Below are 19,340 nucleotides of genomic sequence, written 5' to 3' on the forward strand. Positions count from 1 at the left end.
TATTATTTTATTAATTATTAATTTATTATTTTATTATTATTATTAATTTATTATTTTATTAATATTATTAATTTATTATTATTATTTATTAATATTAACACTACATTTTACTACTACTACGATTTGTTGGGTCTCTGTAAATAATATTATAAAGAGTACCGTCTAGGCCTGCTCTATAGGAAAAGCACAATGAGATTGGTTATGAATTGGCGCTATATAAATAAATTGAATTGATGAATTTGCCCCGAGTTCACAAGTTGGAACTCTGACTTTGAGTGGCTTTCCATTGTACATTTTCTAGTAGGAGGTTGGAAATTTTCAAGTTCCGAGTTGTCCGGAATGCAGCATAACTCCTCCAGTTGGTTGGTGAGACCACCTCAAAAAGGTTCCTCTGTCCTGTTCCTCTGGATACTGAACACTGATTCATAAGTTAAAAGTCTGAAAGTTAAAAACTAATGTCTACCATGTGGCTCCATGCACTGCAGGGTTTTTAAACTGGATCCAAGGAAATATGCTTCATGACTGAGATTTGACTGGAAAATACAAACACGAGCTGTCATATTTTCCAGTCAAAGAGGGTGCATGCTTGGATGGAAAAGATTAGGTGCTCACCCATGTAAACAGGGCAGCTCATAAAATGAAAGTTTTATGGACATTAATCAATGTGATCCACTGATTGTTTATAGTAAGTGGTCACTTCAGTCATTGGAGGTAAAGGTAAACACTGACTTAACAAATTCAATATTACCTTGTTAAATAAAAGTTTTTTTGTATAGAGCCATAATATGATGATAAAAGATAATATAATGCTGAACTTAATAATCTGACATAATGAGATTCTTAACTTTTTTTCAACAATTTTCAGAATGTTTTATTGCATGTCTATTTTACCATTGTGTATACATCACCTGTTTAAATAAATAGCATCAGGTTGATTACTATACAGCTGGTACAGCACAAAAGCAAACAGTATACTTCAGATACAATAAATTAACGACAACAATGTCTATGCTTTGAATTGTACAGGTACAGTTTTCTTATTGCTACATTTCAAAAAACGCAACTTTGGTCTCGTAACCATATATGTAGTTCTTACACTTACAGTTCCTGATACATGTGAGTAAGTGCAGTATTGTCAGAAACAGGGCTGGGATTTGTTTGAGATTAAGTATTGGCACTGGCTCCAAAACATTTAAACTTTTACACCAATTCTACAATGTTTTGCTAAATTGACAAAGCAGATAATGATTCATCTGAAAAAAAAAAAAGTTCCATGTTTAACAGTCATGATACCAAACATATTCCGAAGCTGTTTGATTATTTCATACATTTATAAGATGGTTGAAGACTAATACTGATCTCAAGTAGGCTATCTCTTCATCTGCACAGCACCCAGTCCTGATTAAAATTTCTATATTAAGATTTTCTATAAGATTATCTTATTATGAAATATTCACAGTTCTTCGTATCATGTGTAAATCAACAAAATATGAATGTTCTAAAACCAACTCTGACAAAAATGTATAAAATCAAATGTCCCTCCTCAATAAAAACTGTATAAAACATTTTCTTTTGCATGATAACCTACAGTAGATGACTTAACAGAGTTATGTCTAAGAAATGTGTTTAATAATCTGTTCAAACACTGACAATAATAAAGCCTTTATGTCACAGTCGCCAGGATCATCAGTGAGTGACTTTCCTTGCACAGTACACATCTAAACACAATGTAAACAAAGACAAAGTCAAAGAAAACTCATTGCCACTATGAAGCATATCCATGTACTGTATATCCCATCTAACAAGCTAACAAAAGGCAGCTGATTTATCTAGTGCATTATCATTTTGCTATTGGCAATTTTTGTGTTTACATGTAATTAAGTCACAGGGTTACAGTCAGCTTTCTCAAGTAAACTAGTTACTGTCAACTGCTATGTAAATGACAAATCTGGTTGTTGTAATAGGTGTAGGAGATTAGAAACCTGGTTACTGTAATTGGGGTAGGAGACTAGAAAAAGTTCTCCTGGAGAGCGATCATTTCTCTGCCATTTAACCAGGTAACCAGGTTTCTAATCAGATTTTTACAAGTATGCATGTGCATTACAAAAGACTTCAGACAGGGAGAGTAACAGTGGGGTGGGTTGACAAAAGGACAGAGTTATGCATCCGTATTTTAAAGAATTCCATCCGAAGTACGACTGAAACTGAACTAACTCAATGTAGCCTAAATCAGCTTCCTCCGCTGAACATTTGACTATTACTTATATATTATAAAGGGTACAGTCTAGACCTGCTCTATAGGAAAAGTGCAATGAGATAACTTCTGTTATGAATTGGCGCTATATAAATAAAACGGAATTGAATTGAACTGAGAGGGGTAAGGTGTAATAATTGCACAAATGGGGATAACGGTGTACTGTTTCAGACAGTTGTTTATACAAAAAGTTATATAACATAGTTGTCTGAAGAACGAAAAAAGAGAGCTTCGGAGAGAAGTTCAGATTTTCCTAACTTTCTCACTTCCGCACACCTGGCCAATTGCTGCGTGAAGTGGGCATGCTTGTTGGATTGCTGGTTTCAGAAAAGTTACAAAAATTGTTGGAGATTGCAAAATTGCACAGAATGATGACTGTGGATTTTGTCCCCCATCTTTTACAGTAGAGTTGCATTAGGAAGGGATCACTTCTACGCTACCCAAGTAATGTTTGAATCACATACCAGATGGCATTTCTAGACTATTGAGACAAAATAGACACTAAAATAAGATACTTGTGATGAAAAAAAGTCCTTCCTGCAGAAGGCTTGAGACTTAGCAAGTTTGAGAGGTTAGCTAGGAGTCTTATGTGTTCAAAATGTAGACACAAACTTTATGGTCATGGTCTCGTAGATGCAGACTTCTGCAGGCTGGTTCAATGGTCATTAAGTTCTTGAGTCCTGCTCTGAGAATCAACCCTCCATTAAATGAGGGATTAAAGAGACAGTTCTGGCTTCAAGTATCCACCAGTCAGAGTGACTGGTAGACTTTTTGTTGAGGGAATGAGGCTGGGAGTGCAGTTAATGCTACCAACCACAGCCAAAACTGACATTTGGTTTGTTGCTGATGGTATTCACCTCGGATTGTATCTCTATTTTTTTTTTTGGTTTACACACACTTGGGAAGATAACATACTCGTCTGTAAGCATAACAGTGTTTTTTTCTTCTTCATAAATTTTAAGTAGTCAGTTTCACTGTTTGCATTTTTGCAACAATAAAATCCTCTTGTTCTATAAAATATAGACAGATTGAGGATATAGCTGCAACATTTGAGGTTGAGACAAGGTTATAACCATTAGGTTTTATGAATTAGGGCCCAGATGATTTATTGCCTGGATCCAGACAGATTTGTCCTGAGATCTTACCATGGTGGCTTCCATGCTTCAGGTTGCTATTGGGTAGAGATGGGACTAGAGTTTCTAGGCTAAAGACTTGGCCGGTGATTTAGCTGATGATTTCAGGGGACTGCTCTGACATGGGGTGACCTTAACATGGATGAAGAGTGAGGCCGGCGAAAGGCTGGAGCCATCCAGCTTGAGCAATCGGACATGACGATAACCTGCAGAGATAAAGGAAAGAAGGTCAGAGGAGCAAATGGTTATTCGTACTGTGTTGGCAACCTCAAACAAATCTTTGGTACAGCCCCCATAATAGCCAAACTCTACTGTCCCCACACGTACAGTATGTACCCAAGACAGTGACTTTAGATTTTGGCATCGATACACACGCACCTGTGCGGAGACTCGTGAAAGGCAGGGTGTATTGTCCCAGGAAGTCATTGCTTGAAGTATAGTCATGGTCCTCCACCATGAAGCGAACCAGAGCCAGGTCAGGAACATGGACGGTAAAGTTAAAGGTACAGTCCCACCGCGGGTTAAAACCTGAAACAAGGATAGAACACTTACTAACAGATTTATTTACACCAATTTGTGCAATTTTACTTGATTAACTATTGCGTGAAATCATATTCATGCAGTATGTGGTTTCCAATCTTTTTTGTCTGATGTACCCCCACAGCTGTGTCAGATGAACTCAAGTACCCCTCTATCAACACCACCCATCATGTTCTAATTGTGTTCATTTGAATTGATTCCAAACTGGATGTTATTTAACACTATTAATTATACAAAGGTGGATATTGTTACAATATTTTCTTTTTCATAAAACTGAACTGTCAATGTGTAGGTTGGTTTGGTCAAGTTTGCATTCCTACTACTACCACTTGGAGTTGCAGGAGCTGGATGTTTCAGCCATTTATCCATTACTTTTAGCAATTTCCTTTTCAACCATTTATCAGTTAGTTTTAGCTATTTTAACCACTTATTCACTACTTTTAGCTAATTATTTGAACGGTTTATCCATTACTTTTAGTGAACTATTTCAACAGTTTATTCATTACTTTTAGCTAATTATTTCAACCATTTATCCATTACTTGTAGCGAATTTTATACTTCTCTGCTTGCTTGCTTGTTTTTCACTTACTCTCAATCACAACACTTACTGTAGTCTACTGGTATTAGGACGCCCTGGGAACTGCTGAAGTACCCCCTGGGGTACAAGTACCTGTAGTTTGGAATCACTAATCCACAGTAATGTCATTGTCATCTTTAAGATACTTCAAAGATGACAAGGTCATGGTACCTTTTTTTGAAGTTGTTTTAGGGGCGACTGTGGCTTAGTGGTAGAGCAGGTCGTCCACCAATCGGAAGGTCTGCAGTTCGATCCCAGCCCACATGTCGATGTGTCCTTGGGCAAGACACTGAACCCCAACTGATGAGCAATTGCCATCAGTGTAGGTGTGTGAATGGGGTGAATGTGATATGTAGTTGAAGCGCTTTGAGTAGTCAGAAAGACTAGAAAGGCGCTATATAAGTACAGTCCATTTACAACCCATACAATTAGACTTTTTCAACCAGGGTCTCCTACGAGTTTTTTTTTTTTTTGAGCTTTCAACCGCATCTCATGGTTTTCATTAGCTCCAATATTAACTGCATGACTAAAGCTTTCTAATCTAAAGCTGTGTAGAAATTCTTAAACTCTGCCACTGAAGCCATTCAATTTCAAAGGGTCTTTAGTTAGTAGGGTAGATATTTACCATTGTTGTCGACATGATGGGTTTTCTTCTTATTGTTGTCTATGGTAACGCCATGTATCTCCACCCACACCTGAGGGTCCACAATGGAGCTGGGCGAGTCCCATTCTGGTTTAGGGAGCTGCTGAGCTGAAATAATCTGGAACAACAATAATAACAGACCTTAATTTGATTAGAGTATCATTATAGAATGAAGCAAGAAGAGCTTATCTAGCAACAGTTCTGACACTCCGATGCAATGCATATCTTTGAGTACTCTCTTATGGTATAGATTTCCTCTACGGGTCATGTTTGGATTCAAGATGCTGTCAGTTACACCCTAGAACCATTGCAGTAAGAAAACATCCATTCACCAAGCCTAAACTTCTCCTGTAGTTCTGTGTTGAGGAAAAACATTATCTTTCCAATGCAAATTGACAGCTGGGAAAATACTTTTGGTACCTTCAGTTTCACTTATTTTGGTACTTGCTATCGCCATCTTACCCGAACAGTGAGCAGGACAGGTCTGTGGCCAGGACCTCCACCAACATTCTCTGGGTTGAACGTGGTGTCAGGCTGACACATGAAGGGAGGCTTTAGGATGTACCCACACTGACCATTCTGCAGGAACCTGCCTTGGTTTAGGTCCATCTGCTCACCAGGTGTCTGAAAATTCAAAGCAACTGGAGAAACAACAACACGTGGGTGGCACACAATTAGACCAAAGAGAGGAAGGTAAGAATTTGTGTCTGTGTAACAACTCTTGATTAGTCTGTCTGCTTCTCTTGTGAACAGAATAACATAAAATGAGCTCTCACCAATCTGACAGCCCCCGTTCCACATCTCCTGAGGGTTGTAGTTGGAGGACTGGAGACGCTGGCCTGAGGGGTAGATCCTGCTAAGCTGGTGGCTGTTGTGACGCACAAAATGCATCCCTGGAGGGGCAAGACAAGACAAGTCCAATTAGTCCAGTTAGTCCAATGGTACGCTGAAGAAAGACTCATTTTGCTTTTGTCCTTGTACTGCCTGAACAAAGAATCAATAGGTAACTGACTGTACCCATCCAAATCTTAATCTTAATCTGTAGGATTTCTATTTGGGGTTTTTTAAATTGTGGACAGCATGCAAACCATTTCCCTTTACTTTTAGAAAGTAAATTAAGTCACATGCACACATCATACCTGAGTCCTTAATGTGCCTGAGCGCTTCACTTTCAGAGAAAGAGGACATGTCAGTTGCTGGGTTTTTAGCTGCTTCTTCAAAGCTTTTAAAGGGGACACTGCAGGTGTACACCACCAGCTCTGACAGCTCTGGACTCAGCTTAGACACACCTGGCTGAGATGACACACACAGAAAACCATCACATTATTTACCAGCACAACTGGTAAACAACTGGGGTCTCATTTATATCCGTTACAACCGAGACAAAACGGGGCCTGAAAGAGGTATACACCACTTCCCATGCAAAAGTTGTGATCTATAAAAACAAACTTGACGGGAGAATATGCACACCTGTAACCTCTGACCCATGGTTACAAACATTTTGGAGAGAGGGGAAATTTGCGACGCAGTGGTGAATTGAAGCCAGGTTGTATAATGATGCCTCTCACACATTTAATTTCACTTAATATCACATTAATTATAGATCCACGTTATTATAAACATTCAAACCAGCAATGTTATTTGTACTTGCACTTGTAGTGAGCCATAACTATTCCGTAAGCAGGTTTCGATTTGAAAAGATATAAGCCAACTCAAATCATCGGCAAAAACTGTCTGCTCAGTATGTCATCAGCACTCTCTCACCATCACATTCCCCACCCCCGGAGCGCAGAGGAGAGGGGCGACTGATGAAATTATCATTGGTTGTAGAAATCCAAGATTATAACCAACTCGACTCAACCGCCACATCTTCACCACCTGCACATATGGATTGTGTAAATGAACCTATCAAACTTCCATCTACAAACGATATACCAGCGTGGGTGATACCACTGACTGATGCGATGATTTTGGCAAGGTGTGAAGTAATCAGTATGATTGCTGTAAACACATAAATACTGCGGTGACACTCATGTGTAATGCTGCACGATGGATGTGCTGGCACTGCAGAGGACAACGTGATGTGTTGCTTTGCATTGACCATTTATGGTTGAATGTGGGAGTGTAGAGGGATGGCTATGAGGCTGATCCATGGTTGCACATTTCCAGGTGGACTGTGATTTATAAAGGGAATGTTGCCTGCAGGTGTGCATACGCACAGTTTTAGAAATCAGATTTTGTTTTGCCGCACTCCATTTTCGGCTTTTGTACACACGTTTAGTAAGGATCCTACACACAGTTTCATAAATGAGACCTCTGGTCACTGTCAGTTTATCCTCATTACTATTTTCAACATTTAGTGGTTCCAAGGCAGCAATCCTAACCAAGTACACCAAAATCCCCCCAAAAACTGGTGAGAGCCACTGCTGCTAGGATAAAGGTGAGCTGCTGGTGTTGTGCCCACCTTCTTGTCCTCTTTCTTTCTCCTGGGTTTGCCTTCGGCGTGGCTGGCCTCCTCGTCTGAGGAGCTGAGGTCTGAAGAGCTGGATGAGCACTCCTCCACCACACGCTCCTTCTTCCCCTTCACCAGGATTTTACCCTTAAGATCCTGTACACACAACACATCACACAAACTATAAATTAACAACTTGTTTGAAAATGATCGATAATAGTTAAACTATTTTGAATTTAATGCCAATTCTAACGTTCAAAAGCCTTGTTCTTAGTCTTTCACACCCAACCTGGAAAACACTACAGCCAATTCTATTTGTTATAGTGTACCGCGCTCCTGGTCCATATTCTGAATTTTTATCAAGTTTAGTCCTTAAAACAGATAATGTAATTATTGTAGGTGATTTTAATATTCATGTGGACGTCAATAATGATAGCTTTAGTAATGCGTTTATCTCATTATTAGATTCGATTGGCTTCTGTCAGAGTGTTCATAAACCCACTCACTGTTTTAACAACACCCTCAACCTTGTTCTAGCATATGACATTGAAATTGAACATTTAATAGTCTTTCCACAGAATCCTTTTTTATCGGACCATTATTTAATAACTTTTGAACTCCTACTACTGGACTAAACGCAATTAGGCAAACATTTCTATACTAGATGTCTATCTCAGTGCTGTAGCTAAATTTAAGGAAGTGATTCCATCGGCATTTAATTCAATGCCATGTGTCAATATAAGAGAGGCTATGCTAACTTCAGTCCCTCCCAAATTGATCATCTTGTTGATATTGCTGCAGGCTCACTGCGAACGATACTTGACTCTATTCCCCCTCTGAAAAAGAAGATGATAAAGCAAAGAAGGTTAGGTCCATGGTGTAACCCCAAAACCCGCAAATTAAAGCAAACATCATGAAAACTTGAAAGGAAATGGCGTTCCACCAACTTGGAAGAAACTCATCTGGCAGGATAGACTTAAAATATATAGGAAGGCCCTCCATAATGCCAGAGCAGCCTATTACTCATCAATTAATAAAGGAAAATAAGAACAAACCCAGGTTTCTTTTCAGCACTGTAGCCAGCCTGACAGAGAGTCACACCTCTACTGAGCAATGCTATTCCTATGCCCTCACAACTAACAACTTCATGAGCTTCTTTAATGATAAAATTCTAATTATTAGAGACAAAATTCATCACCTCCTGCCCACAACCGATACCGATTTATCTTCAAACACAGGAACCTTAGGAACAGCTGTAAAACCTGATATATATATATACGGCTTTGCTCCTATCGACCTTCACCAACTAAATTCAACAATTTCTTCATCAAAGCATCAACCTGTCTCTTAGACCCCATCTCAACTAGGCTGCTTAAAGACGTTTTACCCAGCACTTCTTTACTAGATATGATCTAAGATCCTTAAGAAAGCAGTTGCCAATCAGTTGTGTGACTTTCTACATAACAATATTTTATTTGAGGATTTTCAGTCAGGATTTAGAGTGCATCATAGCACAGAGACAGCACTGGTGAAAATTACAAATTACCTTCTAATTGCATCAGACAAAGGGCTTGTCTCTGTACTTGTCTTGTTAGATCTCATTGCTGCATTCGACACCATTGACCATCACATCCTATTACAGAGACTGGAATATTTAATTGGCATTAAAGGAACTGCCCTAAGCTGGTTTAAAGCCTATTTATCAGATCGATCTCAGTTTGTACATGTTAACGATGAATCCACCATGCACGCCAAAGTTAGTCATGGAGTTCCACAAGGTTCTGTGCTTGGACCGATTCTATTCACCTTATATATGCTTCCATTAGGCAATATCATTAGAAAATACTCCATAAGCTTTCATTATTATGCAGATCATACTGAATTATATCTATTGATCAAGCCAGATGAAGCTAATCAATTAGGTAAACTTCAATGCCTTAAGGACATAAAAACCTGGATGACCTGCAATTTTCTGATGTTAAACTCAGACAAAACTGAAGTTATTGTACTTGGCCCCAAACACATTTCCGAGACACATTATCTAAAGATATAGTTACTCTAAATGGCATTGCCCTGGCCTCCAGCATCACCGTAAGGAATCTCAAAGTTATCTTTGATCAGGATATGTCCTTTAACTTCCACATAAAACAAACTGTCATAGTTAGCCATAGTAAGCCACTATGCATAGTTAGCCACTATGCCCCCTGATCCTCTTGTACTCTTATGTATCTGTCCTCCCTTGTGTTTCTTGGTTGTCCCCTGTCCGTTGTTGTCTGTGTAAGTGTGTCTGTGTTCTGGCTGGCTCCCCGATCTCCCGGCTGCGGTGGATTACCGGCACACCTGATTTCCATCATCATCTACTACAACAGTTTATCTACTGGGCTCATCCACGCTACCAGCGCCAGATCGTCTTCATACCTGTGTATGCACAACGTGAAACGGCCTCCGCACGTAAGCAAACTGTTTAAGTCCTTCAATTCTTACCTTGATGGTAACCTCGTCTGTCTCTGTCACAGATTTACGCTCTGCCGGTGATCACCATTCCTGTCAGTCCTCCGATCCCCAAGATTCCCACACCACGCCAGCGGCCACGACGCTCTTGTTCTCCGACTCCGGGACCTCAGTACCAGACTTCATGGTTCCACCGCCAGGTCAGCCCAGCCTCCCACCACGCCAGCCAGCCCAGAACCAGCCCCATTATCCCCGCTCAAAGAGCCGCCATCCAGTCTCCAACCTGGTCCCGTCGAGTCCACGGAACGGCCACAAACAACGCCGGACACTTCATACTCCCTTGACAATCAGAATAATAAAACTGTTCGAACCTTTATCTGCTCTGTCCGTGTGTCCTGCTTCTGGGTTCCAAGCTCTGTCTCCCGACAGAATGATCTAGCCAACATGGACCCAGCAGACGCTAACCCGGAAGGAGACCCATTTCACCAGGCTCATAACATGGGATTCTTCTGGGGCAGCATGAACAGATAATACGGGCTCTCAACGACAGCAATCAGGCCATGTTAACCCAGCTTACACAGCTGATGCAGCAGGTGTCCCAACTCACCACCCAACTCTCCACGACGGCTCCGTCAGCGTCACCATCCACTCCTGTGGATCCTCCGGCGGCCCCACCCCTCTGGTAATTCCACGCCTCTGAGCGTTGAGGTTGGAGCACCTTTTGTCTCGCAACATGCTTGCAATCCACTCGATCATCACCAGAGAGCAGCTCAACCTCTGGACCTGTCTCAAATTCCCCCCGAGTACCACGACCTCAGCGAGGTTTTCAGCAAAGATCTGGCGATGTCTCTACCACCGTATCGCCCATATGACTGCGCTATTGATCTCCTCCCCGGAGCCCCACTGCCAGCGACCCGTTTGTATAACCTGTCACGACCAGAGAGGGAGGCTATGGAGAAGTACATCGGGAAGTCACTTCGCGCCGGTCTTATCCGTGCGTCCTCCTCGCCAGCTGGGGCGTGTTTCTTTTTTGTGAAGAAGAAGGACGGGACGCTACACCCCTGCATTGATTACAGAGGGTTGAACCAAATAACCATCAAGAATAAATACCTGCTGCCATTAATCAACTCCGCTTTTGAGCCACTCCAGGGAGCTAAGCTAGACCTCCGGAACGCCTACCACCTGGTGCGCATCAGAGAGGGGGACGAGTGGAAGACGGCGTTCAACAACCCCTGGGCCACTTCAAGTATTTATTAATGCCATTCGGACTCACGAACGCCCTAGCTGTCTTCTAGGCTCTAGTAAACGATGTGCTACGGGATTTCCTCAATCGTTTCGTCTTCGTTTACCTGGATGATATACTTATCTTCTCCCCGGATCAATCCAGCCACGTCCTCCATGTCCGGCAAGTACTGCAAAGGCTCCTGGAGAATCGGCTATTCGTCAAGGTGGAGAAATGCGAATTCCACGTCTGATCAGTAAGTTTCCTTGGGTATATCTGGAGAGCAGTCAGATGAGGACCGACCCCGCCAAGACGCAAGCAGTGGCGGAGTGGCCTAGACCCACCACCTGCAAACAGATACAGCGTTTTTTGGGATTTGCAAACTTCTATCGGCGGTTCACTATAGCCAGGCGGCACCTGACCTTGACCAGACTCACCTCCCCCAAGAGCCCTTTCTCCTGGACCCCGGAGGCAGAAGCGGCCTGGACCTGATTAAAGGACCTCTTCACATCGGCACCAATCCTCATCCAACCCGACCCCTCACGACAATTCACTGTGGAGGTGGACGCCTCGGACATCGGCGTCGGAGCGATTCTCTCGCAACGCTCCCCCACAGACCAGAAACTCCACCCGTGCCCCTTCTTTTCTCTACGACTCTCTCCAGCCGAATGGAATTATGACTTCGGAAATAGAGAGCTCCTCGCCATCAAGCTAGCTCTGGAGGAGTGGCGGCACTGTTTGGAGGGGGCGGAGCAGCCGTTTATTGTATGGACTGATCATAAGAACCTGGAGTACATTCAGACAGCCAAAAGATTAAACTCCTGCCAAGCACGCTGGGCCCTGTTCTTTGGCTGCTTCAAGTTTACCCTAACTTACCGCCCTGGATCTAAGAATACCAAGCCTGACACCCTCTCCCAGCAACATTACACCCTGGATAGTTCCCCCGAACCAGATACCATTCTCCCGTCTACCTGCATAGTGACTGCCGTCACATGGGAGATAGAGGCAATTGTTAGAGCGGCCCAGCGTGATCAGCCTGACCCCGGGAACGGCCCCCGAATCGACTGTTTGTCCCGGACTCAGTCCTTTCCCAGGTGCTTCAGTGGGGACACAACTCGCGCTTCGCCTGCCATCCCGGAGCGACCCGCACTCTCTCACTATTAAAGAGGTATTTTTGGTGGACTACTATAGAGGCCGACACCCGGGCCTTCGTCGCTGTGTGTTGCATCTGCGCCCGAGGCAAGACATCACACAATCCACCAGCAGGCCTGCTTCAACCTCTCCACATCCCCAGTCGTCCATGGTCACACATTGCCCTGGACTTTGTCACCAGTCTTCCACGTTCACATGGCAATTCCACCATCCTGTCCATTGTGGACCGTTTTTCGAAGGCGGTCCACTTCATAGCCTTAGCCAAACTTCCCTCAGCCCGAGAGACGGCCGACCTCCTAGTGCAACACGTCTTCCGTCTACATGGCATACCCCTAGATATAGTTTCGGACCGGGGGCCCCAGGTCGTTTCCCAGGTGTGGAAGGCCTTCTGCCTGGCACTGGGGGGAACCGCCAGTCTCTCCTCAGGGTTCCATCCCCAATCTAATGGTCAGACCGAGAGGGCCAATTAGGACCTCGAGGCCACCTTGCGCTATGTGGATGCCGCAAACCCGTCAACCTGGAGCTCCCACCTCGTCTGGATTGAATATGCCCACAATTCACTAACCAGCTCTGCCTCTGGTCTCTCTCCTTTCAAGGCGTCTTTAGGTTACCAGCCCCCCCGCTTCTCGTCGCAGGAGAGGGAGCTGACGGTTCCATCAGTTCACCACCATCTTCGCTGTTGCCACAAGGTATGGAGAGAGACCCGAGCAGTACTGTGTCGGTCGTCGGAGCGGAATCGGCAGATCGCAGATCAACAGTAGGACTCCAGCACCTGCTTACCAGCCAGGTCAAAAAGTTTGGTTATCTTCCAGAAACATTCCATTATGAACTGAGTCCCAAAAATTATCCCCCCCGCTACATTGGACCTTTCATCATTGAACGTATCATTAACCCCTCCGCTGTAAGACTCCGTTTACCCCAGTCAATGAGGGTCCACCCGACTTTTCATGTTTCGCAAATCAACCTGTGCCCTGCCTATCTGCTCTGTCCGTGTGTCCTGCTTCTGGGTTCCAAGCTCTGTCTCCCGACACTTCAAGGACTGCCCTTTTTCACCTACGTAACATTGCAAAAATCAGGCACATCCTGTCTCAAAATTATGCATATAAACTAGTCCATGCATTTGTTACTCTTTTATTGTTATTTTATTATTGCAATTCCTTATTATCAGGCTGCCCCAATAAATCCTTTAAGATTAACTTCTCTGCCCTGGCTCCTTGTAAAATCCAGAATAGAATTTAAAATCATTCTCTTCAACATCTGCATCAATCTGAGGGATCTTAACTTCTCTCAGGTATGCCCATTGTTTCACATCCTCCAGGGAAGGAATATTTTCTTTTCATACTGGAATCTTGTTTTGTGCGAATACATGTGGATGTTCCACATACTCATTACCCTCTAGGCCACATATTTTCAAGTCACATGCAACAGATATTTAAGTGAACTCCTCTTTATTCATTGTTCGCATAAGTATTTCTGCCTTTCATCCGGTCACTGCTGCTGAAGAACTGATCTGTGCAAAAGGTAACAGTACTACCTGGGTCTAGAAAGGCATATGTTGTTATAATGTTATTACCCTTTTTTGTTTTAATCTTTACAGGAACAACAGCCAGGGTGCCCTCAGGCTCGCCGGCCCCAGTATCCTTCCATCCGTCTTTATCCATATCCACTAAAGCACTGGAAGCATTTGCAACAGCCCTTTGCTTTGTGTGATTCTTTATGGGCAATATGCAGAACAGTGGGGTGTTTCAGGGTGCACTCTTTGCCGGTTAGTTTCTAATTACATCCATTACTCGTGTCCTTTTTCTAGACACCCAAAGCACAGCCATTTAGTTTTGAGGAATTCAAGTTTCTCCTTGTGGGTTTTCTTGAGAATCTGAAAGTAAGCATCAAGATTGTGTTCTCCCTGACAATACATGCATCAGATTGATGCTGATTTGTCACCATGTTTAATGGCCGTTTGAGGTACTGGTGATACCCTTGTGACAAAACCACTCTTACTCTGTTTGCTTGAGTATACACCTCTCATTTCATTAAATGGGTCTCCAATTAATCCATTTTCCAAATGTTGATTCATCCCATCTCCTAAATGGGGCATGACAGCATGTGAATCCTCATATCCCTTAATGAGGCTCAGTTTTGCAGTGTTTGCTGCTATTTCTGTTCCAGAGCCGTTCCTTTTTGGCTTTTAGAATTGCTTCTTCCTTAACCAGAGCTGTGTCAGCCTGGTAGCTTGTGCCAACAATTCAGCCTTTTAACGTTGTCGTAATAGATGTCATGCAAGGGAGCAGGGAACACAAGGAATAGAACCCACATGCAGATTAGAGGCAGAGCAGATGCAGTTCATTACTTTATTGTGGGAAAGGCTTACATGGGTAGTCAGGCAGGCAGAGGTCCAAATCGGGAAGGCAGTCCAAGACAAGCAAACAAATCAAACAAGGAGCAGGCAATAAATGAAAATCAAAAGTCCAGGCAAGGTCCAAGGATGCACAGAAATAAATCCAAGAGACTTAGGACAAGCACAAGAAACAAGGCTGGGACATCTGATGTGTACACCACATACCACTGCTGATGCAAATGATCATGACAACGAACTGACACTGAACCAAGGAAAAAACCCAGACTAAATAGACTTCGGTAGGGGAGAGAACAAGACACAGGTGCAATTAATCAAGGTGGGGCCAACAATCTAAACTGGAGGGAAAACAAACAAAGACAGGAAGTAAATCCACAAGACACATGAGGAGAGGAGAACACTACAAAATAAAACAGGAAACAGGACAAAACCCCAAAACTTTCAAACGTTCCAACTTGAGCTTTGCAGAGGCAATAGAAGACCGAGAGGATCGTGAGGACCTCACTGAACCTTGTAAATGAACACTCTTTATATTTGAAAAACTGTCTTGACGTGTAACATTCTTTGATTTAACAACATTTTTCTCTAACACGTTGGACATAGAAGCCTCAGCAATCCAATTTGACAACATAAATCATCCATAAATTCTTGCAAAGCAGTCACTTTGCACAGTGTTTGCCAATATCAAGTAATAGATAACGAAAACACAACGACATTCCAGAAAATACAACAATATTTCACAAAACACAACAACATTTCAGATTACGGAAAAGGAGGGACAACACTTCTTGTTTGTGATTGGACAGAACCCAAGTCCCTGGCGACAGTTCAATGTCATTCCCTGTTTGTGTAGCCTAGCCTACTACTCTCAGCAGTGTCTTCTTTGCACAAATCTTAAACTGAGTTTGAAAGGATGGAGGGGAGAATGAGATCATAAGAGAATTCTTTAACAAAGGACATATGATGCAGCCTAATTCTTGATATGCTTTCAACATATCATGGTATTAAAATGTCCCGTGAGACCCAGAAGCGGGGCGGCTAGCCTAACATCAGGGCTGTGTTCAGCACCGACAAAACGTAGCAAAACGTTTATTTAAACGGAAATGGTGGTGCCTTGAACACCTCGCTGTGATTGGGTAACACCTCTGACACACCCACCAAACGAGAGAAAACATACCTCAAAGCCCATTGTACACCGTTGCACACCATTTCGAGGAAACAAGTTGTTCAACCTGGAAACTGTAGCAAAATGGTGTGCACTGTTTTCAGATTGAACATGCCCCAGGCTATCAGATGTTTCGATACAGAACTGGCTGACTTTAAAGCAGAAACATGGCCTCTGTGTTAAAAGGGAGACGATACCCACGCAGACACGTTGTAGGCATGTAGACGGGTAAATGACAAATTCAAACCGTTTGGACGGGTTCTCCTGTGAATCATGTGGCTCAAATGTGGACCAACAAACAACAATCCCAAAGTAATAAAAAACAAGTTTTATATCCAAACATCCATTTTTCAGAAAGCAGGTTTAGTGAAAACTCTGAGTTTGTTAACCCAGAGAGAAACTCTTTTCTGTTCCAGAAAGAGAGGTAACTTGACTGACTCTGTGAAGCTGTTTGCTGGCAGGTTTACTTCAACAAAATGACTGCTCTTATGATCAATCTGTCATCAATGTAAGGACAGAGACATTGTGGATTCATCCTCAGCTCTGAATAAAATCTATACATTGTCTTTTATAACATTGTGACTGTGTGGACATTACAGTAAGGCAGCTGTCAGGTTGTCAACAGCAGTCCCCTGCACCGAAACATTTACCATACATTACTCTATCACTCTTTAAATAAAACAAATCTGTATGAAGACACATAAGACATTGATCAATAAACAATCATTTGTCATGTTGTGATTGGTCGCACTGATGGAACATTCCTATTATAGTTATCATATCATGTTGGAGATTATGTGAGTATGAGTGAGGATGATTGTGGTGCAGCTGAAACAACTAAATATAGTTTAAAGGTGAGTTTTGTAAAATAGAATATAGGCTGCATGTAGTCTTAATGTGCATGTAGTCTTAATGTGCCCATAAAAACCAAATGCCTGGCCAGTTACTTTCCTCTGGCGCTGGGACTGCTTCCACAGCTGCCTCCTACTACTGCTACCTTTGTAATGACACTGATAATAATGTATCTGAGTGTAATTACAGGTACGCACGACAGTGGCCAGAAGGCAACGCTATCTAATATTACTATTAGACTGATTTCCAAGCTACCCTTCATATCCAAAATCCTTGAAAAAATCGTTACAGACCAACTCCTGAATTAGGTTGAGGGTCATAAAATCTATGATATTTGATAATTTCAATCTGGCTTTCGTCACAATCATAGTACTGAAATCGCATTATTAAGAGTGACAAATGACATTCTTATGCATGCAGACAAATATGAATATTCAATCCTGATTCTACTGGACTTGACTGCTGCCTTTGATACCATCAATCATGCCATATTACTTGATAGGTTACATCACTGGGTTGGCATTTCTGGTATAGCTCTAAACTGGTTTAATTCTTATTTGACTAATAGATATTTTAATGTTTGTATCAATAATCATGTGTCCTCCTCAGCTCCCCTGCTGTGTGGAGTGCCTCAGGGGTCAGTCCTTGGACCAATACTCTTCTCATTGTACATGCTTCCTCTGGGTCATTTGTTCAGCCGCTTTCATGACATGTCATATCACTGTTATGCCGATGATACACAGATCTATTCCTCTGCCAAACTCAATAACCTGAATCAACTGTCCTCCCTCCATGAATGCGTAGCCGCCACCAAAGATTGAATGTCTCATAATTTCCTGCACCTAAACCCTGACAAAACAGGAGTTCTTTTAATTGGACCCGATAACTTTGCCACTGCAGTTGATCAGTTTATTGGACCATTTCACTCTAATATCAAATCTACCACTAAGAATCTTGGAATCATCTTTGACCAGAATATGACTTTTGACCATCATGTTACCAAGCTCGTCCAGACCTGTTTTCTTTAGCTAAGAAATATTGCTAAAATCAGATGTAGCTTGTCTTCTACAGATCTGGAACTATTAATTCAATAAATTCATACTTTCATTTTCTCCCATCTAGATTATTGTAATTCCCTCTACACGTGCCTCAGTCTTCCACAAACTATCAGATTTGTTAAATCTTTGGACTGCTTTAAGCGGCTTCTAAAAACCTATCTCTATAGGCAAGCCTTTTTATAGATCTCCATCCCTGTCATCTAACTGTGTGTTTTAAAAAATGATATACAAATAAAGCTTTACTTACTTACTTACTTGTGAAGGTGCCTCAAGGGAGTGTGATTATTGGGGCACAGATCATGAGTGCATGCACCAACCCTTATACACATATTATGATTATGTGGAAATGTAGAATAAGTGGGACAGAGAAGGGCAGATGGGCCCAGATTTCCTCATCTAACACAAACAGTCTGCTCTCTGCTTTACACGTAATCCTAACAAAGTAACAGTTGCCATCAAGACAGAGAAACTGTTTACAAATGCCTCACATACTGTACATAACAGAGAAATTAAAGCCCTGCCACCCAGTTGGAGAGGGTTTGGGTATTAAAAAGTGTGTCGGAGTGAAATCCTTGAGAGTCCGTCATTGGCTATTTTTAACCACATCCACATTCCATTGAAATGTAGCAAAAACACTCTATCTGGATAAATAATTTAATCATGTCAGGTTTTTTAATCTTGTTTTTTCAGGCAACTGCAAAAACTGCCATTGTGTGATAAAATGTAATGTGGTTCCATTGCGTGCAGGCATAATCTATGTCCCTGATTAAAGACACTATTAGTCTCAATAGATATAGTAGTTGTTATGGGGATTGAACTTTCATCCAGTTATGGAACAGTGTCTCCTTACCTCTGGAGAAGGCATGTTGTGAGGATCCAGATCATTGAGGGGCTTAGTGAGCACCTTGTCTCCCAGGATGGATCGCAGGTGTCTAGCCATTACTGTCTGCTGCTCCACTGAGCAGTGGTTCTCCAGGGACAGGATCAGAGGGTAAGGTGATGCCTGGGAGAGAGGGATGATGGTCAGGGAGAAAAGGATTTTTTCCATAGAGAAGAGGGGAAGGACATCTTTTGTCCTGTTAGCAAAATTGTTATTCTTATACCGTATAGATTTTAGAAGTATTACATTTTTGGCCACACAAATTAATCTTAAAAATGGCTACATTTATATAGTGCTTTTATCCAAAGCGCTTTACAAGGTATTTGCCGCTCATGCACACACTCACACACCAATAGCAGTGAGCTACCATGCAAGGTGCTGGCCTGACCATCGGGAGCAATTTTTGGGGTTCAGTGTATTGCCCAAGGACACTTCAACATGTGACAAGAGGTGGTGGGGATTGAACCGCCAACCCTGTGATCGGGTTTGAAACCGAAAACTGGTGCGCATATGTTGTTGAAATTAAAACATTATGCAAGCCTTCAAAACTTAGTTTCAATCTTGCAAAACCTTTTTTATTAGATTTCAACCTTTCAAACACTGAGCTT

General features: G+C 42.2%; 1 protein-coding gene across 1 annotated transcript in view; it reads right to left on the reverse strand.

Annotated features, from left to right (window-relative positions):
* Positions 1–845: 845 nt before the first annotated feature.
* plcd3b (phospholipase C, delta 3b) overlaps positions 846–19,340 on the reverse strand; it is a 40,015-nt gene continuing 21,520 nt past the window's right edge. Inside the window, exons 10-17 of the mRNA XM_044177588.1 lie at positions 18,703–18,855; positions 7,612–7,755; positions 6,287–6,440; positions 5,924–6,040; positions 5,610–5,788; positions 5,130–5,265; positions 3,766–3,915; positions 846–3,593 (exon numbers count right to left, since the gene is read on the reverse strand). Coding sequence (XP_044033523.1) covers positions 3,454–3,593; positions 3,766–3,915; positions 5,130–5,265; positions 5,610–5,788; positions 5,924–6,040; positions 6,287–6,440; positions 7,612–7,755; positions 18,703–18,855 — 1,173 coding nt within the window. The 3' untranslated portion in view covers positions 846–3,453. The remainder of the gene's footprint in view (positions 3,594–3,765; positions 3,916–5,129; positions 5,266–5,609; positions 5,789–5,923; positions 6,041–6,286; positions 6,441–7,611; positions 7,756–18,702; positions 18,856–19,340) is intronic.

Source organism: Siniperca chuatsi, linkage group LG20 (assembly GCF_020085105.1).
Source record: "Siniperca chuatsi isolate FFG_IHB_CAS linkage group LG20, ASM2008510v1, whole genome shotgun sequence".
Lineage (NCBI taxonomy): Eukaryota > Metazoa > Chordata > Actinopteri > Centrarchiformes > Sinipercidae > Siniperca > Siniperca chuatsi.